At 36.6% G+C, this 21,802-nt stretch overlaps 1 protein-coding gene across 4 annotated transcripts in view; it reads right to left on the reverse strand.

Moving 5' to 3' along the window:
* The window catches only part of vps13a (vacuolar protein sorting 13 homolog A), a 57,756-nt gene that overhangs the window by 5,953 nt on the left and 30,001 nt on the right, over nt 1–21,802 (reverse strand). For 3 of the 4 annotated variants that reach the window (XM_066711111.1, XM_066711114.1, XM_066711113.1), the window contains 31 exons: nt 21,361–21,587; nt 20,670–20,902; nt 20,073–20,165; nt 19,392–19,745; nt 19,010–19,111; nt 18,625–18,777; nt 18,065–18,326; nt 17,299–17,459; nt 17,102–17,205; nt 16,726–17,011; nt 15,818–16,213; nt 15,596–15,700; nt 15,352–15,498; nt 15,131–15,262; nt 14,803–14,936; nt 14,428–14,511; nt 10,855–10,981; nt 9,498–9,727; nt 7,486–7,639; nt 7,230–7,376; nt 6,283–6,364; nt 4,990–5,059; nt 3,915–4,029; nt 2,668–2,781; nt 2,189–2,334; nt 1,857–1,938; nt 1,654–1,767; nt 1,307–1,382; nt 960–1,123; nt 826–871; nt 357–480 (listed from right to left, as the gene is read on the reverse strand). In XM_066711111.1, the coding sequence (XP_066567208.1) occupies nt 357–480; nt 826–871; nt 960–1,123; nt 1,307–1,382; nt 1,654–1,767; nt 1,857–1,938; nt 2,189–2,334; nt 2,668–2,781; nt 3,915–4,029; nt 4,990–5,059; nt 6,283–6,364; nt 7,230–7,376; nt 7,486–7,639; nt 9,498–9,727; nt 10,855–10,981; nt 14,428–14,511; nt 14,803–14,936; nt 15,131–15,262; nt 15,352–15,498; nt 15,596–15,700; nt 15,818–16,213; nt 16,726–17,011; nt 17,102–17,205; nt 17,299–17,459; nt 18,065–18,326; nt 18,625–18,777; nt 19,010–19,111; nt 19,392–19,745; nt 20,073–20,165; nt 20,670–20,902; nt 21,361–21,587 (4,764 nt within the window). The remainder of the gene's footprint in view (nt 1–356; nt 481–825; nt 872–959; nt 1,124–1,306; nt 1,383–1,653; nt 1,768–1,856; nt 1,939–2,188; nt 2,335–2,667; nt 2,782–3,914; nt 4,030–4,989; nt 5,060–6,282; nt 6,365–7,229; nt 7,377–7,485; nt 7,640–9,497; nt 9,728–10,854; nt 10,982–14,427; nt 14,512–14,802; nt 14,937–15,130; nt 15,263–15,351; nt 15,499–15,595; nt 15,701–15,817; nt 16,214–16,725; nt 17,012–17,101; nt 17,206–17,298; nt 17,460–18,064; nt 18,327–18,624; nt 18,778–19,009; nt 19,112–19,391; nt 19,746–20,072; nt 20,166–20,669; nt 20,903–21,360; nt 21,588–21,802) is intronic. The other variant, XM_066711112.1, reaches the window with a different exon arrangement.

Here is a 21,802-nt window from a genome sequence, read left to right on the forward strand (position 1 = left end):
ACACAGATGTGCACGTTGGTGGTGAACTAGGAATGTACCTATGACATGAAGCTGAGATTTTATCTGGCTTCTCAGACAACAGCGTGTACTAAAATAATTTTCAATGTTTGGAGAACTCATAAAAACTATGGACAAAGTCAATCTGGGAGTGATGCTCTTTGGTTTGCTACTACATATCATGAAAGGTGAAGAGCCAGTTATCTGGCTTACTTTTGTCCAGACATATGGAATTAATTTTAATAGTTTATTTACATCTTCACACATTTATGCACTACCTAATGAATCCAATGTAGTCATCCACTTCATTTCTATAAGCTAAGTAGGAGAGGCTCCAAGGAGAGGACATTTCTCCGTACCTTTTAATGCCCTGAAAAGTGCTGCTGGCCATATCGATAATCCCTCCGGTGGGACGAGTCACTGCTCCCACAATTCCTTTCCCGATTCCTTTAAAGAACCCAGCAGCTCCTTCCTTCTGAGCACCTGCACACAGAGAAGACCCATTTCCTCCCTTGTGGTATATATGGCTTATTTACCTTGTCTGCTTAATATTTAAACAGTGACCCTTTATATTTATGTTTGTTTTAGGAGCACTGAAATACATTTACATAAATAAGAACACAGAACATCTGTATGATGTTAACTTTGTGTTGCTGTTTTTTTATCTGTACATCTGTTGTTTTATTTGTATGTTCTGTTTGCAAGGACTGCCCATATTCATTTGCAAAAAATTACTAAAAACTAAAATCATTAAATTCTAACCATATATTAATGTTAAAACTTGTCAATGTAAAAAGTAAAAGTAAAATAAATAAATAAAAAACTTACCTTTAATAGGTTTTGTAACAATCCCTGTAATACCACTGACAAATCCCTGTAAGAAAATATTTAAATAATATTACTTGAACAGCACTGCTCAAATTGTGCCAGCATGACCAAAAAGACAGCATTCCAACACTTACTGATACCAATCCTTTCCCACCACGAGTAATGCCCTCTCTGAGGCCACTGGGCTCTTTATTCATCTGTTCTCTGCGCTTCTGTTGGTATTCCTCGTCCAGAGTCATGGCGGCCATACCTTTAGCCATGGCGCCAGTGATTCTTGACGCTGCGCCAGCTATACCCCCTGAGAAGAGACAGTATTCTCTCAGCTCTGACATCACAACACGCTCAATTACACTGTACTTTTCTGAATACTTTAGATAATTATTGTGCTCTCCACAGTTGCATTATTTTTCCTGAATTAACCCACACCATGTAGAGATTCTGCCTAAACAAGTTGAGGAATCAATTCGCCTCCAGTACATACCAACTGCACCTCCCACCAGAGCTTTAACCCCCAGTGCCATTCCTTCTACGAACTCCTCTGGACCCTGAATAGCACCCTGTGAAAAACACAATGGATAAATCAATAAATAATTTTAAAAGTATTGCCATTATTTCCAGTTTGAAAAGCAGTAAAGCCTAAAGGGCAAACCCATATCTTTCAAATGTCAAACTAATCTGTACTAAACTAATATAAGATGACTGACTTTCAAACTGTAGTGTATTGCAGTTTGAATACATTTAACACTCCTTAGAGAACATGTATTTCCACTATATGTATAACTCAATTAATTAAACATCACATGGGAATCCAAACACAAGAAGGACAACCTGGTAGGGCTCATAGAAAAAGGCTTCGACTCCTTCGGACAAGTCCCTTATCAATCCGAATGGATTACCCAAGACATCCAGCCCCAGCACAAGGACGTACATTTGCTTGATGGCCTAAAACAAAGGACAATGATCATTTGGCTGCAGGTTTTACCCAAAATGAATACATTTGGTAATAGAGAAAATAAACCAGTTACACATACCTGTTTAGAGTAATGCCTGACGACTTCCCACTGAAGTTGCTGAGTTGTGCAGAACTGAAAGTTCAACTCAAAGTAAGCCAATCTGAAGGAGAGAAGGGAGAGCTTCTAAATAGGAAATCATATTTTGCTCCATTTCTGTTATTAGTTTGTTACTTGTTTTAAAATATGTGCATGCCATGAATATTGGCATATACTGGAACTATGAAAATGTGTACTTATTTAACCTGACAAATAAAATTACAGCTTTAAATCCTTCACACATATTTTCAAATATTAAACACAATTTTAGCCACATGATGTTTTTTTATAATGGAATATTTAAAAATCCTTACTTAAACACAATGTCCTGGGCATCGGTTAAAGTGGCCCCAATGCTCTTGAGCAGCAGGTTGAGAGACTGGACAGGAATCATTTCTGTCTCTCGTTTTTCTTTATTACCATCCTCTCCTCCAGAACTGAGAGAGAAACTTAAATGCAGCTAGAAGATAAATACATGGACAGTAATTAATCTCTAACACTCTAAGCAACGTTAAACATAACACACAGAATAATGTATAGACTTTTTGGAGCTAATAACATCACAGTAATTTTCAATTTTAAAAAGTATTTAGATCCATAGTTGTGTGCAAGTACAATAAGAAATATGTCTTTAAGCATGTTAGGTTTACATTTTCTGAATTTCTATATATATATATATTTATCATACTTTTACGTTACTGGCACAAATCCAATAAACACTGTCTGAAATTATATTCTGCCTAACTAATAGTCAAGTACAATGCAAAATATAAATTAAAATGCTTCAACTCACTTTTATGGGAGAGATGTGGAAATACTCAAAAAGACTAATTGCTGAAGTATCCGTGGCAGATGCATTGTTCAGTTCTGTCTTTATATATTCAATGTCCTTGTTAAATAATTCCACCTAGGAAACAAATAAAACCATATTACTAATATTGTGATATTTTAATACAATAATGGAACCAGCAGATATTTTGGACTACAACCAATTTGTAGAGCTCCATTAACAAACTAAACATCCATGAATTGAATATTAAAATGGCCTAATGCACTAATTCTCAATCCTGTTCCTGTGGACCACCTGCCCTGGTGGTTTTTGTTCCAACCGAGCTCTCAATTTCTTCATTGAACCCTCAATTGAACTAATTTGCTTCATTTGATGTCTTAAATTGTGTAACTTATACAAAGTTTTCAAGTTCCATCTACAGTTCCATACTTATATTAGGCAAATTATTAGTTAAATTAGGGTTTAATTAAGTAAGCTACTAGTAAATGAAGTCATTGAGAGCTCAGCTGGAACAAAAAACAGCAGGGCAGGGGGTCCCCAGGACCAGGATTGAGAACCACTGGCCTAATGTTATGTGTTTCTTGTGAAAAACAAAAGGGCATGCAATTAAAAACTGTGATATAATTGGAATCCACTAAGATATTTATTTTGCAATAATAATTTAATACATTAACACTCAAAGAGAGTACAGGAAAAACAAACTGGAATACACACACAAACGCACACAAACATTGTAATTTCTGCACAGAATCCCATGAATGTGTTGTAAACTACAATTTAATTTCAAGAAATCATCATACACAGTTAAAAATAATTAATTTTATTTTCTTCTTGTCACAACGATAATAGTATTGGACATTTATAGTGGTAATCTAAAATATAGTACTGTATTTTTCAAGAGTGCCTGCATCAATCACATGAAGTCACTCTTCTGCAGTTAATTGACTTGTCTGACACAAGTATTATATAAGCAGTAAATCCTACTGAACCCAGACTTACAGAAAAGAGGCATAGGAAGGAAAGACGAGTATAGAAGATCTTCAGATTTAAGAATTGTCCTGTACTTTGTTTAAATTCATTGGCCACATTGGTAACATGCACATTGATGCATTTAATGAATCACATGCTCATGATAATCAGGATATTGTGCATTGAGAATGCATTACTCTTTCCTTAATGCAATTTAACACATGATCAGATACACTGCTGTTTAAAATAGCTAAATGTGCACAACAAGCCTTTATTCCTACCTCTTGTTCAGAAGAGACTTCCTTGGCATTTTCTTGTGTGAAAAGATCTAAAATGGCATACAGGAAGCCCAGATCTAACTTGCAGTCCATCTCCTGAATCAACACCTTGAAATACCTTTGAAACAATGAAGAAAGCGTACGTATTAATAACAGCCAGTCACACTGTCACACCTAACAGATGTTATCTGCTCACAATGGATGTATTTCATCTACTTCAGACAAGGAGTTAAACCAAAACACCTTATATCCTACACACTGTACTCTTTCAGATGCCTTAAATCATCACAGATTTATGAAAGGGGAATAAACATCAGTGATATTTTCCATTCTTTACTCAAAGGGAACAGTGTGCTTGACATTTAGTGATCATATGATTTGAGAAGTAATAGAAATCACAAGACTTTCAAACATGAGGAGGGCAACAAAGTACAAGTGGATCCAATTTGGTGTCTCGAGTGAGTGTCGAATTGAATAAAGAGTCATTAAGGAATCAGTGTGGACTGCACCCAGGATATATCCATGAACCTGAGGACTTGCAGTTTAATCTTAAGAGCTGAAACACTGAAGAAGACAGAAAATCATAAAACCTTTTCAAATAAAGCACCCTTAGAAAGAGTAGTTCAACTTAAAGCATGCTGTGTTTCTTTTATGTCATTTGGATCTCTCTCTCTATCCATCTTTTCCAAAATATTATAGGATCTGAAGTGATTCTGCAAGGAGGAGTGGTCATGCCTTCAAAGAAGTGGAGAAACCTATTAGAAGACTACAGGAACTACCTCCTCCATGTTATCAAATGCAAAGGAGGAGTCACAAAGTACTTGTTATTTAGCAATATAGCTATGTTGATAGTAATGTATAGATCAATAGTATATCTATCAACACAGTAAATAATGTAATATATTTTTAATATACATATAAATACTGAGTCTAGACCTGCATTCTCAAAAAAATCAACCTTGTCAGAATTTACATGGATAAATCCATATTATGCAAAAACATGAAGACATATGTAAGAGAAATGTCTTCTCGTTATAATTGTTCTTATGAATAAAAAAAATGCATTTTGTAAACTCACTTGATGCGAGATATGTCTGAATGTCCAGCAGATCTTGTCACTATGCTGACATCAGTAAGTGGTTTGGGTTCTGTGTTAAAAATAACAGTTAGCAAAAGGGTTAAAACAGACACTTCACTGTTAGATGCCTACATCCAGACCTCTGCATACCTTATGAACTGATTGAAATATACACCTGGGATTATGACATCGGTATGACATTGGATGAGTTGTTATCTGTAATACTATAAGGTAAGAACAAAAGAAAAGTAAGAACTGATTATAGCTCTATGTAGAAGCAACATCAGTTACTCCTCTACTTAAGCACATAAATATGCAAATCTGGGTGTTGAACGAAGCATGTAGAGAAGTTCGATGGAGTTTAAATAAACTCATATTTCTTTAAATGTCTTAAAAAAAATCAGGGAAACAGCACCCTCAGCTGGTTAATAAAGACCCAAAAGGATAAATCATTAAACATTTCTCAATATCACTGTGCTGTTTTTTCCCCCATTTTAAAATTACGTACACACTAACAACCATGGGAAAAGTATCTTCAACTATAGTTCTCCAGCCAAAAAGTGAACTGGCTGCTGACTTTATAGGTCTCTTTGAATAAAATAAAATAATAATGTCATAGCGTGGGACTAGATAGAGATAAAGAGTTTATGAGAAAAAGATAAAATGAAAAATGAAAAGGTATTTTTGAATATATTGTGCAATTTAGCAACCCTGCTAATGCAGCACCTTGGAAATATTTTTAAAACATTTTTTCCAGGAGATTACAATTAAAGCTACCTGCACTACAAGGGATACATGGGGAGAGCTGGAGAAATCTAATCAGACAGAATATAATGTATCAATGCAAAATGTTAAATGTTAGTATACATTCTTGTTCATCGTTTTCTTTGGTTTTGTTTTGAAAAAATTATATTGTTACGAAATTCTGCTGAATAAAAAGATCAAAACATCCAAGAAATCGCTGCCAGCAAGTAGAAATTGAAAGAAAATGTAAATTTTACTTAACATATTCATTTTTAATATAAAGCTTTATGAAAGCAAGATGGATGGAGACAATAATTAATGGAAGATTCAGGCTGAGGATTTCATCCAGCAGAGGACCAAACCAAACTGAATACCAAAGATTTAATTTCAGTATGGATGTTCTTCCCCTCATTCAATGTTCTTGTTTTAATAGTTTCCTTCAGGGGTTACCTTAACCTGTTTGGCTGTTTCAATCTTTTTCCCGCCAGGCATTCGTTTGTGTACTTACCAGAAAATTGCAAGTATTTTAAATGCAAAACCTTTACTAACCTGAATCCATTGTGACAGACTTTGGAGGTTTTATGGGGTAAAACACAAAGGGAAAGATGGCTCCAGGAAGCTGGTTTTGAATCTGGGAAGTCACAGGTTAACGGAGAAGGTTTGGTTAAACTGCTGAATGTTGCAGGGAATGGTCAGGGGATGAAGAATGAAACCTGCATTTGTCTATTGTCTTCCACCTCTTTGAGAATGCTAGTTACATACCTTTTAATATTTGGAATACATAAAATAATATTTCTGAGAATACATATTAATGTAATTTTGAAAAAACAAGTTTCCACAATCAGTGTGTGGGTAACTGGATTCCCCCCCCAGCTATAACACTCGTGTTTTGAGAACTGTAGCATAGCTTTCGTTTGTTTGCCAATGTAAACAAAAGTATATTAGCGATTAAAACAGATTTAAAATATGATATAAAAATACCTTTAATACCTTGAACTAATTCAAGAGTTTAAAAACATTTAAATATACGCTAACTTACATTAGAGATCTTATCTTACACTTTTAAATAAGATCTGAAATGCATTTACATGTATCTCTTGATACATTTCAGATATATTTCAATGCTTTAGAGATATTAACCTGAATTACAACATATTTTCAGTGTAGAAGATCTAAAAATAACATCCTGTGCCCATACGTAAATTTCGAATTCATTGTTTCATTGCATCTCATAAATACCCTAATTGTATTAATCTTATTCACACCCTTCATTTGAAACATGATATTTTAATTTAAATGAGGAATATTCTTATATACTTATTTTCACTTGAAATCTTTAAGGAGTTTGCTGAAAATTCAGCTGATAGAAAACTGTACATTTTCCAGTTTATAGAGTAAAGACGGGTTCACTTTGTCTCCAGTACAGGGTTATGGTTTGTCATATCATACACTTTTAATACTAGAAAAGTGAAAGATTTTTTCCCAGTGTTTCTCACCTGAATTCTGTTAATCTGAATCCGATATGATTTCTGGCGAGCTGAAACACTGTATTCCACTTTTACAGCTGGTAAGAAGTTTCTGCGGATTGGAGCTTCATTTGGTTGCAGGATTTTCATATCAGCACCATTAGGTGTGAAACACACCTTCATAAAGAAAACAAAAATAAATAATAAAGACAATCACAGAATCTCCACCTTTATGCGCAAGGCAAAGAGAAAAATCAACTGGGATTTAGTTGTATTTAAAACTGACCTGAAAGTTAGAGTCCAAGTTTGCAATGAGATGATCAATAGGTCCATTATCAATATATTCTCTAAAAGCCTTTTCCAACAGATCTGTCTGCTTGATACTCATGGGTTTCCATCTAGACTTCTTTTTGGGTTTTAATTCCCACACAATGTCAGAACTGTTCAAAAGAAAATGCATTAAGAACAAAGGGGAAAAAACAACTCTCCAGCAAGTATCAAACGGGGCTAAAATGCATCAAAGAATATCTTATACTTTTGAAATTAAGAGCTCTGTGAGATACAGTTAGGTCCATAAATATTTGGACAGTGACACAATTGTCATCATTTTGGCTCTGTACACCAACACAATGGTTTTTAAAGGAAACAATCATTATGAGCTTGAAGTGTAGAATTTCATCTTTAATTTGAGGGTAGTTACATCCAAATTGGTTGAACGGTGTAGGAATGACACACATTTTTATATGTGGCCCCCCACAATTGTAGGGGCTCAAAAGTAATTGGACAAACTAACATAATTATGAATTAAATTGTGAGTTTCAATACTTTGTTGCAAATAATTTGCAGTCAATGACTGCCTGAAGTCTGGAGCCCACAGACATCACCAGATGCTGGGTTTCTTCCCTGGTGATGCTCTGCCAGGCCTGCACTGCAGCTGTCTTTAGTTTCTGCTTGTTCTTGGGGCATTTTGCCTTCAGTTTTGTCTTCAGCAAGTGAAATGCATGCTGAATTGGATTCAGGTCAGGTGATTGACTTGGCCATTGCAGAACATTTCACTTCTTCAACTTAAAGTCTTGGGTTGCTTTCGCAGTATGCTTCGGGTCACTGTCCATCTGCACTGTGAAGCGCCATCCAATGAGTTTTGAAGAATTTGGCTGAATCTGAGAAGATAATATAATCCTAAACACCTCAGAATTAAGCCTGCTGCTTTTGTCAGCAGTCACATCATCAATAAATACAAGGGAACCAGTTCCCTTGGCAGCCATACATGCCCATGCCATGCTTCACAGATGAGGTGGTATGCTTCAAATCATGTGCAGTTCCTTCCCTTCTCCATACTCTTCTCTTCCCATCATTCTGGTACAAGTTGATCTTTGTCTCATCTGTCCATAGGATGTTGTTCCAGAACTGTATAGGTTCTTTAAATGTTTTTAAACTCTACGCTTGTCTTCCTGTTTCCTGATTAAATCTTGTGGTAAACCCTCTGTATTTACTCTGGTGAAGTCTTCTCTTGATTGTTGACTATGACACAGATACGCCTACCTCCTGGAGGGTGTTTTTGATCTGGTCAACTGTTGTGAAGGGGTTTTTCTTCACCAGGGAAATAGTTCTTCTGTCATCCACAACAGTTGTTTTCCGAGGTCTTCGGGGCCTTTTAGTGTTCCTGACCTCACCAGTGCCATCTTTCTTTTTAAGAATGTACCAAATAGTTTAATAGTGTACCTAATGTTTTTGCTCTCTCTCTGATTGGTTTGTTTTGATTTCTAAGGCAAAACTGAAGGCAAAACTCCCCAAGAACAAGCAGGAACTAAAGACAGCTGCAGTGCAGGCCTGGCAGAGCATCACCAGGGAAGAAACCCAGCATCTGGTGATGTCTATGGGTTCCAGACTTAGGGCAGGTATTGACTGCAAAGGATTTGCAACCAGGTATTGAAACTCACAATTTAATTAATGATTATGTTAGTTTGTCCAAATACTTTTGAGCCCCTAAAATTGGGGGGAACACGTATAAAAATTGGTGTAATTCCTACACCGTTCACCCATTTTGGATGTTACTACCCTCAAATTAAAGATATGAGTCTGCACTTAAAGTACATCTTTCATATCCATTGTGGTGGTGTTCAGAGCCAAAATGATGACACTGTGCAAATGTGTCACTGTCCAAATATTTATGGACCTAACTAACTGTGCTCAAAATAATATTAAGTCCACTTAATACATTATGTCCAGGAACATAACCTTCAAATGAAGATGCATGGCAGACTGTGATACATTTAGACGACTGTCACCTAACCTTACCTTGTAATGCCAATGAAGGACACTTCTTGCTTCGTCCCATTGTTAACTAGAGAGATTCCCATATTCTGTAATGACAGGATGATCTCCTGTTCTGCGAGCTCCGCCTTTTCACTCTCACAGAGGAGCTTGTAAATGCGCTTCTCTTCAGTGAATAAAGCCACCCTTTGCAGGCCTTCGTAAAATGAGATCAAGAAGAGCTCCCCTTTGCCTTCCACGTCCAGCAACTTATCCTACAATAATGACAAAGTCAGTGGGGGAAAAAAACAGACCCAAGCATTGTATTGTATTGAAACTGTGTAAATTGCATGTTCTATGGACATAATACTATTTCAATTATTCATTTTCCACAATTTCATGTTGTAGTTATATCAGCAGTTGGGAACCTCTTTTCAGGAAATTACATGGCTGCAAAATTCTGAAAATTCACCCTCGGGCATAATTAAATTAATTTAAAATTATTAGCATACTTCATTGATGTATAATTATGAATGTGTGAAATACAATATGTTCCAAATATTTAGGTAAGAGACTCGCATTTTAATATGATTGACGGCGGTAAGTCAGCCTACATTTCAGAGCTGAATTTTAACTGGAATACATAGCGGCCTGCTTCATGTCCACGTCAAATTGAATGATTATCTAGCTATATTTGAAAAATATAACCAACCAGAACAAGATGGCGAAAAGAAAAATGACGACAATTACTGTTCATTCCAGCCCGAATGGATAGATCAGTTTACCTTTGCGGAGAAGTCGGGGTCCGCAGTGCGTCTTATTTGTAATGAACGTATTGCTTCAATTAAAAAGTCAAATGTTAAGAGACACTTTGAGACGCACCATTGCAGATAGGAGAACTCCAACACAAAGACAATTTCATCCTGAAAACTGGGAATGAACTTCCAGACATTTTTAGCACAATGCATCAATACATGCATTTAACAATACATAAGAAATAACACGTGCACATCAGGAATCGAACCCGCAATGCTGTTTTAAGTTGCCTACAGCTGCTGCAACAAATTGTCCTGATTAGTTGTATATGGCTAAAGTATTGGAGTTATCATATGAAATTGACACTTAACAATTAAGAAAGAAAACATCATAAAAAAAAGTGTGTGTGTATATATTTATATAGCCTACCTGTATGTATATGTGTTCTATGGCTCTACAATAAGTTAATGTACTTGTTAATGTTAATGTACTTGTGGAGAACTTATGATGTGGACGAAATGACGTCAGGTACGAACTGTTCATATGGGGCAAATTGTCGCCGGGACGCATTGTCATGGACCCAAAGAAAGAATAGTTTGGTTTTAAAATCTTACAAAATAATTAAAAAAAATATATAGATATACACCTCTTCATTTTTCAATTCCCCAGTGTATTTTCCACACTTCCACTTCAGGATTCTCGATCCACTTGGTTCAGCCCATGTGTAGTACACAGCTTTGCTTGGCTCCAGCTTATCCCTTTCTACCTGAGTGCTAGAAGTTGACAAACTGAACATGAATAGCAGTTTACATTAAGCAGTGTAGTATACATGAAAGGATGTGGATATGTTCTCTTTAAAGAAAGCAATGATTAGCCTAGACCTTCACTGCTTAACACAGTGAAACACCTTGCTCTGTGTAATGTGTATGACAGAAGAGTTGAAATGAATATTCATTTCCATGGGCATGTGAATTATGTTTTTATTTCACTCAGCCAATTCATATTAAATGGTTTATGCCCATGAAAACCCAGTTGAAGGCATTTTGAAGGCACTATGGGCTATATACAGTGAGGGAAAAAAGTATTTGATCCCCTGCTGATTTTGTATGTTTGCCCACTGACAAAGAAATGATCAGTCTATAATTCTAATGATAGGTGTATTTTAACAGTGAGACACAGAATAACAACAAAAAAATCCAGAAAAACGCATTTCAAAAAAGTTATACATTTATTTGCATGTTAATGAGGGAAATAAGTATTTGATCCCCTATCAATCAGCAAGATTTCTGGCTCCCAGGTGTCTTTTATACAGGTAACGAGCTGAGATTAGGAGCACTCTCTTAAAGGGAGTGCTCCTAATCTCAGCTCGTTACCTGTATAAAAGACACCTGTCCACAGAAGCTATCAATCAATCAGATTCCAAACTCTCCACCATGGCCAAGACCAAAGAGCTGTCCAAGGATGTCAGGGACAAGATTGTAGACCTACACAAGGCTGAAATGGGCTACAAGACCATCGCCAAGCAGCTTGGTGAGAAGGTGACAACAGTTGGTGCGATTATCCGCAAATGGAAGAAACACAAAATAACTGTCAGTCTCCCTCGGTCTGGGGCTCCATGCAAGATCTCACCTCGTGGAGTTTCAATGATCATGAGAACGGTGAGGAATCAGCCCAGAACTACACGGGAGGATCTTGTTAATGATCTCAAGGCAGCTGGGACCATAGTCTCCAAGAAAACAATTGGTAACGTACTACGCCGTGAAGGACTGAAATCCTGCAGCGCCCGCAAGGTCCCCCTGCTCAAGAAAGCACATGTACAGGCCCATCTGAAGTTTGCCAATGAACATCTGAATGATTCAGAGGAGAACTGGGTGAAAGTGTTGTGGTCAGATGAGACCAAAATCGAGCTCTTTGGCATCAACTCAACTCGCTGTGTTTGGAGGAGGAGGAATGACCCCAAGAACACCATCCCCACCGTCAAACATGGAGGTGGAAACATTATGCTTTGGGGGTGTTTTTCTGCTAAGGGGACAGGACAACTGCACCGCATCAAAGGGACGATGGACGGGGCCATGTACGGTCAAATCTTGGGTGAGAACCTCCTTCCCTCAGCCAGGGCATTGAAAATGGGTCGTGGATGGGTATTCCAGCATGACAATGACCCAAAACACACAGCCAAGGCAACAAAGGAGTGGCTCAAGAAGAAGCACATTAAGGTCCTGGAGTGGCCTAGCCAGTCTCCAGACCTTAATCCCATAGAAAATCTGTGGAGGGAGCTGAAGGTTCGAGTTGCCAAACGTCAGCCTCGCAACCTTAATGACTTGGAGAGGATCTGCAAAGAGGAGTGGGACAAAATCCCTCCTGAGATGTGTGCAAACCTGGTGGCCAACTACAAGAAACGTCTGACCTCTGTGATTGCCAACAAGGGTTTTGCCACCAAGTACTAAGTCGAAGGGGTCAAATACTTATTTCCCTCATTAACATGCAAATCAATTTATAACTTTTTTGAAATGCGTTTTTCTGGATTTTTTTGTTGTTCTTCTGTCTCTCACTGTTAAAATACACCTACCATGAAAATTATAGACTGATCATTTCTTTGTCAGTGGGCAAACGTACAAAATCAGCAGGGGATCAAATACTTTTTTCCCTCACTGTATATTTTTAGTGAAGACTACAGAGAGCATATATATGAGGAAATAGAGAGTTTGGAATGAGGGCCTGTCAAATTTGGAACTAAACATAGCACTTATATACCATGAGCTAGGAAATACATTGTTCCTTGTAGTTTACTGAAAATATGTTTGGGTGAGTAAACGGTTGCCTTTTTATTTTTAGTTGGCTGTATGAGTCCAGCATAATGTTTTTTTTTTTGTTTTGTTTTTTATAAAACCTGTGTGTCATAGGTTTTTAATTTTTCAATAAAGTGGAAAATTTCTCAAAATCAAGAATTTAAATGCATCTCATACTCTAGTAGATAAACATCTTAAATTAAAGGGAAATATCTAATAAGATTTTTATATATATATATATATAATTCAGAATCCATCACCTTACACCAATAAATACAACAAATAATTGTAATAATAATTAAAATAATAATAATAATAAATAAATAAAATGAACAGAAATCCCAATGCAAGGTAAGGAACTCTCATACTCTGCTTGAAACAGACACTTCAGCTTGGTATACATCGGGAAGCACAACACTTTAGTGGGATTTGCATGTTTACATTGCAACACAATGAAAAGAACAGCTCAGATGTAATACAGACACGGATATCCAATGTTTTCCTACACCTACATTTCATGAAAAGTCAAATTTTGATTAAATGTGGTAAAACACAACCCAAAAGCAGAATATACACTACATTGACCACCCATCCCAGTGAATGTGTGCAATAGAAATCTGAGATGTCTGCATGTTTATTTATAGACTAACACATTTCCCACTACAATAACAAATTGTGGTAGTTTGGTAGGTAAGGCTGACAACTCTCTACTGTTGTCATGTTTTCAATACACCTGACATGACTGGAATGTAAAGTTAAAATATATATTCCTTACTTTCAGCATACATAACTGAGTGTTGTCTGATAATTTAATATCAAGTAAGGGAGATTACTAAAATACATTCAAGCAAAACCAAGAAAAGACAGCTAAATGAGCAGACTACTGAAAACTATTTTGAGAATTAAAATGTGGCCTTATCCCAAACCTGATGACAGTGATTTGGGATTAAATACACTTCAGACAGCACTTTACATACAGAAATAATGTTTGCTATGTGATATTATTGATTTTGTGCAAGATTACCCACAAGGCAACAATTACATTTTCATACTCTACAGAAGGTGCGTTTGAGCAACACAATTATAATTTAATATACGGCTATATAATAAAGGTGTGGGAATGATTTGTATAGTAATTGACTTCTGATAATGTAACTAATGGTCTGTTCATTGTTTTGCACCAAGAAAGAAGTTTTTTTTTTTTTATGGTTTAATGTGCTAATGCCATGATTGTGGATTTCAAACTCAGGGCAGTATACACAGAATTAGGGGGAAGATTAAAGCATTGTTTCAAAACAGTAGTGTTTGTGCCAGATTTAGTCACATTTCCATTCATGGGTGGGATGCAACTTTGCTTTGGTTTGTGTTGGAGCATTACACCATTCATCAAAATAGAGCTCTTAGCCTTTATTGGAGCATTCCCCTGCTACCTTGGCTGTTCGTGTCTTGTTGAGATTGGAATATCCCAAAGTTCCTCTGTAACCGAGTTTGCAGAATCATTCAGCTCTCCATAGCTAATGTCAGAAAGTTGTGGAGAAACAAAACCAAATCTCAATCAAATAAGTCATATCAAACGATGCTCACGACTGGAATGGTTTCAAAGAAGACACAGCAAAAATTACAATTTCTTGCTGATGCTATGTTTTCCTTAACAGTGCATTTGTAGCAGCAAACGAAGCATAAGAAGTCAAATTACCACAGAATTCCCACAGTGTTTTGTTCTCTTGGAGAATCAATGATAACAGTATGGTTAGGTTTTGAAACATACATAAAGTCATCCTAGTAAACCTGGTCCAATATCTCACCTCTGATAGAATTCTAATACCTCATCCTTAGTGTGGTTTATAATGAGAAATGGAGCTGCACCATCATGGTAGTCAGAGAATCTGATGGTGGTTGAATGTTCAGTCAGGTTTACATCCACAATAACACCACCAACCTGTACATAAAAATAAAGGAATATTTATCATGAGAAATGTATTTAGTATAAGAACGGCATGATAGAGTCTAAGAGATTGATTTTATGTTTTTGTATCATTTCAAGAAAATAATGGGGGTGAATAGATCGAAACACTCATTAAAACTGGGACCAACTGCAAAGTTTCAAAGTAATTTTTTTCAGATAATATTCACCTTGTTGTCCAAGTGCAATAAGAGACAGTTTTCTTGTTTATGGAAATCTATTGTTTGCGGCTGGGAGTCAGAACCCTCAATTTTAATGATCAGCTTCTTTGAGTCCTTCTCCGGCCAAAATGGAACAGCAGACTGTTAAAGAAAGCAATATAATATATATAATGTTATATATAAATAATCTGAAGACCTACTCAGTCTATGTTCTACACTACTAATCTTACCTGATTTGGATCAGCTTCTGTCCACTTCTGATTGTGTTCTTCTCTGATTTGAATGTGGTGCTTTGTTCTGTTGACCAGCATGTAAAATGGCACAAAGGTCACTATCCTCGTAAGACTGAAACTGCTGGCATCGATTTTCACCCCAACCTACAAAATGAAATGACATTTTTGCAATTGATCTTACATAAACACTTCAGACCCCTGATCAAGAATCGATTGCCATTAGAATAGCTGATGAGCTTACCAGATAGTCTTTGCTCCTGCCTTTGCATTTCACATCGCCATGGCTTCCAACAGTATCAAGAGAGAATTCATCAGATAAATCACTGTCTGAAACCATGAGTTGTACCTTCAAGAAAAATGACTCATATAAATAGCAGGAACAGAGCATGCAACACAATATAAACAGGAAATAGTACAGCTCTTATCGTTTGAATGCGGTCACCCTTCACACCAGTGAGAATACCTTGTTATTCTGAAAGAAGTTACGAGGTTTAAAAGAGAAAAGGAGGGGCATGTCATAATCCATTGGATGTTTCCGATGGACGTCGTCAGCTTTGTACTGCAGCAGCCTCTCCGTTTTATTGACCATCCAGTAGGGAGAGTGCACTGCAATGACAGTCTGGCCTGTGTTATATTTCACATGGATTGCAATGTCAAGCTCAGTCTTCTCCTCTTCGCTAAGGGATGTGAACACGATGAAGCCAATTTCGTCTTGTTCACTTTTGATGCTGTACTCTCCTTTCCATTTCTGGTTCAGATAACCCAGTAAGTGAAACTCCAGTTTAGAATGGTCCATTATGGCATGGTGGACCTGGGCCGAATGCCCTTCCTCAAGGGCAGTGGTGCCAGAGTTGGTATTCTACAAAAGCAACAGCAAGGTCAGACAAACTTGAAAAGGTTTGTTTATTGAAACAATGCTGATACAGTGCTGAAGGACGCCAAGCTACAATTAGCTAAAAACCCACAAACACTTTAAACAGAAACACAGAAGGAAAATACCTTGCCCATTAAGAAAAAATAAACTATCCTTTTGATCTAAAAGTGTACACGAGTTTGGTTTGTAGAGGATACACCTATAGGTGGCAAATGCTAATTAGAATCATTATCCTGTGTGAGTCAGCCAGCAACATGTATTTTGGGAAGAATGAACTGGATTATATTTCAATCTCCTGTAGTTTAATCCTCCTCTAACCTGATAAACATTACAGAACATTAGCACTATAATGCCAAACCTCTCACATAGTGAGGAGATTATTCTTCTGGAGGAGCACAGGGCCCAATGTGGATGATCATCATAATGACAACACAAAATCTCTTAGTTAAAAAAAAATATATATATATGAAAAAAAACAACAGAAAACTTGAATATACCTGTAGGGAAAAGGTAATTGTGTAAGGTAGCAAATTCCGCAGAAGAACTGTGGGCCACAAGTGTAAAATAAAAGGCACATCAAACTTCTCTTCTGTGCCGTTGGAGGTTAAGGTGTCTTGAACTGGAACCATATTGATGATCATGACCTGGTCACCGAGTCCAGGGTGATGACACTTCTGCTGCACACATTTTCCTGACTGCTGTGTGATGGATTCATAACTGAATCCTTCAGATTTGGCATAGGTTTCATCACCCTCTGTCACTGGCTGTAAGCTTAAGATAGATCTGACAACAACAACAAAAAAACAGAGCAAATTAAGTGTTCTATTCATAAGGCATAAAATAACCACAAACCAATAGAACTGTAAAACACACCTGTAGGAATCGAGAGGAATGCAAAATTCTTCTTGAGGCAAAGCAGTTCCCAAAAGTACGTCCCCTTCGTAAACTTTGAGTGGTATTGAAAAATGATTCCTCATCTACAGTAATGCAAAATAAGAATATACACACAGACTCAGAAAATGCTTAGTGTTTTTGAATGTATATTTTTGTTCATTTGTACTGACACTCACCTGAAACGGAGAGCGTATTGTTATGACCTTACTGCCTTCCACTGAATAGATCTGACAAACAATGAATCGCGTCACTCCCGAGTCCTTGTGTAGGACACTGTATAAGCCTCGGCCCACTTTAATGAGAGGGATTCTGATGGTAGCACTGTGGCCAGTTGGAGCTGTGAAGAGATTCAATCAATTCAGTTTTTGTGGGGTACAAAGGTTTGGAAATTTGACTCCCAATTGAGTAGCCATCAGTCTTTTCAGGATTTATGAACTGCAGGGTCATATACGTATGCTATAAATAGGTGCTGGATATTTTTTGCTTGTTATTTATCTTTGAGTATATTTATATTGACATGTGGATCTTATAGTTCTACTTCATCAATAGTTTGAAATCTGAAATGGAGCAAAATGCCATGGAAATGTCTTACTTCATCACTTTCAGTACAATATTTATATTGTTATTTATTTCTGGAAGTTTCAACCCATAGCTGCATTCTTTTTAATTTTAAAAAATCAGAGAGAAAAAAGTAATGCACACAATGCAGCAGGATTAGTAATCAGGATTTAAATTGGAGAGGAGTTCTTATTTGTTATGCTTGTTCATGCATAACACCATAAAAAATAAATAGTGCAGGAATTAAGCGGTTTGTTTCACTGACTGCAAAGGACAACAGTGCAATCTAAAAACACCTAACATGATAACACTAGGCATACAAAAGCATATATTCTCTAATTACATGCTATCGAAAAACATAGTTGAGGACAGCAGATATCTTACTGGTTTGTATGTAGTAGTTCTTTTCACTCAGATTGGTCATAGCAGTGAACTGGTCTTGTTCACTCATTGTTCTGACGTAATCCATGTTTAAAGTCTGTCCATCCTGAAGCTCAAAGCTTTTGTTGTGCAAGTCATTCTCCACTACACTGAATATCTCACTGTAGGCTACAGTCATCGGGAGACCCAAGCCATTCTTGATCACAAACGGGGCTTGGTCCTTTTGGAAGCATTCAGCTGTTTGACTCGCTGCTTCAGCAAAGGCCTTGAACAAAACATAAAGGGATATTAGTTATGTAACATTAAATCCTGACCCATGTACACACACACAGACACACTTCAAAGAAGAAGTTGGATAGTACATTTTATATTGTATATTTCATGAACTAATGCTAATAATGTGTTATGAGGAAACCTAAGAAATGTTTATTTTGGTTAAAAAAAAAACTAATGATCAGTTCAAAAAATATACATATTGCAAATTGTATCCATATGTAAACAAATCCTCCAGTTGCTGTTGTCCTGTATCCAGGTTTTTACTAAGGAATCATATTCATTCTTACCGTGCCTAGGTTGCTAAGCATTGCCAGTCCACATTTAGACAGAGTGATGTTCAACTGATCTTTTGAATTGATGTTAATGACAGTTTTGTAATCAGGGACATTGTAATCAACTTCATCACACACTGCAGTATACTTCACAGGCTTCTTCTTCATCTGAAACATACAAGGGTTAAAATATTGATATTCAGTATATTCACGTCTTATCTTATTAGTATTCAGTAACTTCCATTTCCTCATAACCTGTCTAGGTGGAACCAGAGAGATGTCAAAGCACATTCAAATATTGTTACGGAACATTAATGTAAATGTGTTTTTCATTGTTTGCAGCCAGGTTAATGATATACAATTTAAGTCAGAAATACAAGAAAGTTTACTCAAGACACACCTTAATTCCCAAGGTCCATGGTCTGAAGCCGTCACTAGACTCCTCCTCCAAGGGCTCCAGCAGGGGTTCCCAAACACCCAGGACCTCATTGTAGTAATGCACCTAAGGCAGGCAATATACAAAAGCTTGCACATGGTCTATACACATTGTTGAGTGTAATTTTCAGTTATACTTCTTAACTATTAACCATGGCAGGACAGTATCTCAAAACAAGATTGGCATGCCTGCTCAGCATTACCAGCAATGTGTATCAATCAAATCAAATCAAATCAAAGCCTGTTCAGACAAAGGAAAACACTAGACAGAAACTTAATAATTATTACATTATTTACTATTAGTCGAACAATTAAGTCTATTTTTCCAAAACAAAACCGTCCCATACCTCCAAATTAAGATGACTCTGGAGATTGATAAGGGTACTCCAGTTTTTCACACTTCCCTGAAAAGAAGACTTTGCGAGGAGCATTGGGACAGTCCGGTGTCCAACACCAGCTTCTAGTGTCAGGAATATTGAGCTAATAGACATTTGCAAAGATTCCCCCTTTGGAACAAGTGGAGTCACAGAGAGAGAGTCATCCTCATTCTCCTCCTCCAGGAACCAAAGTTTCAGTTCCTTGCAATCCTTCTTATCCCACAGATTGGGTGGGACTGGGCTCTCCAGTTCCTGGGGAGTTTCTGCGGCAGGGGATAAGGCTGAGGTAATTGTTATTACCGTGTTGATGATGATGGGGGAAACCTAAAAAAAAAAAAAAAAAAGAATGTTAGGAAATGATTAGAGAGATGGTCTGCTGTTGTAGTTTAAATGTGATGGCATATATTTTACATGTCTTCTTGCACAGGAGAGTCAAGATATGAAAGCCTGCAGATCCAAAACACTAAACAGTTGAATGCTCATATAAGTACAAAAAATTGCAGTTTGTCCTACCTAAGCAAAAACATTAATCAATATTGGATATACTGTAAACGGAAAATATTGTGGAGTATAGAACTTCCCATTCCCTTTCTAACCCTCAGACAGAGACAATTCCTGAGATACCTTCACTGATATTATAGCATGCCATACCTTGAGAGCAAGTGACTTTATACTGAGTTCAATGCTTTGCGGCATTGAAGCCAACTGCACGCTTTGAAAGAACACTTCACATGGCTGGAGAACCTAAAAAAAAAATTGAAAATGTGGCAAGATTATGAAATTTGCATCCAAAAAGGGATTTCTAAATGATGATCTGTCACAATCAGTACATCACACAAGTTTCAGACAATGTTTTATGTACTTATATTGCACAGCACATTAAATACATAATTTTGAATCTGTTTTACCTCCCAAAACATGTCAGAGCATACTGCATAGTAAATAATTGTCCTGATGCCAGATTCCATACTACATCCATATTTGTCCCTAAAAGTCCCTTTAAGAGTATATATACAAGTTCTATTTACTTTATAAAACTAAATATATTATACACAACTTCATCAATTTAAGGCATTTATGTAGACTTGTGCATCAGAAATTGAGGAATGTCTTCTATACATTTATACCGCAACACTTTTTTCACATGATCTCTATATCATTACATGAAATAAAGGACATTTTAATTAACAATTAACATTCGCAGCATGACTAGTACTTAAAGATCCATAAACCCTTTAAAGAACCTACTGTAGTGATGTTATTCTTTCTCATCTCTCTCAAGAATGGACATGCAACAATTTTTAGATCTTTGATGGCAGCTGTCATCTTTTGACTGTCTGGGTCACTTTTCATACAAACTTCACACTGAGTTGTCATCACCAATGCTGGGGCATCTGCTCTGGTTAAATCTGCAACAAACACGATCTCGGGATTCTTCACCAGAACGTTCATTTCAGTTTTGGTCACTGGTTGTGTGGGAACTGTGAAAATGAAAAGTACAATTCTGATTGGCTAACAGAACTGAAAACTGTTATAAAACAATGCTTCCCTAATGAAAGGTGTCTATTCTTATTGATTCAACAGACCTAAGGAAAAGAGCGAGAGAAATAGGAACCTAAATCTCAATAGTTTATACATGCTATAGGTAAGTAAATAACAAATTAACTTTTTCTTTTACAAGAGGCCTTACACTATCCTTTATAATTTTACAAACCTGGACAGATATGGTAATTTTACACTTGAAACCAAGTCCAATCAATTAAGCCTTATCAGTATACATTCAGTGTTCAATAGAGAAATTAGTTATCAGGCTTTGGAGAAATTATTTTAAATCGGGTAATATTTTTAATGGAAGCTAATAAAGTCAGAATATGATTACTACAGTCTTGTTCAATGTAAGATGTAACACACAAAAACACAAAATAACTAAAATACTAACCTGGTTCTTTTGACGAAGTTGTCACTTGCTTGGTGTTTTTTTGTGGTGCTGAAAACCCTTGCTGACTAGCTTTGACAAAGATGTCAGCAACAGTTAGTAGAAACTCCACACTAGCGCAGAGATATATGTCATGAACAATTGTATCCAAGACTGTACCCTCCCTTCCCTGCTTGTAGTTAACTTCCACCATGACATTCTTTTCAGTGCCAGGTTTCATTTCCACCATTCTAGGGAATAACACAACATATACACAATTAAATATTGCAATATTGCTTCCATTGTATTTTATTAGAATGGATACATGTAATTTCATATCTATACCTGGAACATAATCTAAATAAGTCAAGATGACACATTTTATTATATGCAATGTAAGCAAGCATTGTGTATTAAAGAAACCTTTGACTTTCATCAAGAGGTATACATTAGACAATTCAGGTGA

Source organism: Amia ocellicauda, chromosome 8, assembly GCF_036373705.1.
Source record: "Amia ocellicauda isolate fAmiCal2 chromosome 8, fAmiCal2.hap1, whole genome shotgun sequence".
Classification (NCBI taxonomy): Eukaryota; Metazoa; Chordata; class Actinopteri; order Amiiformes; family Amiidae; genus Amia; species Amia ocellicauda.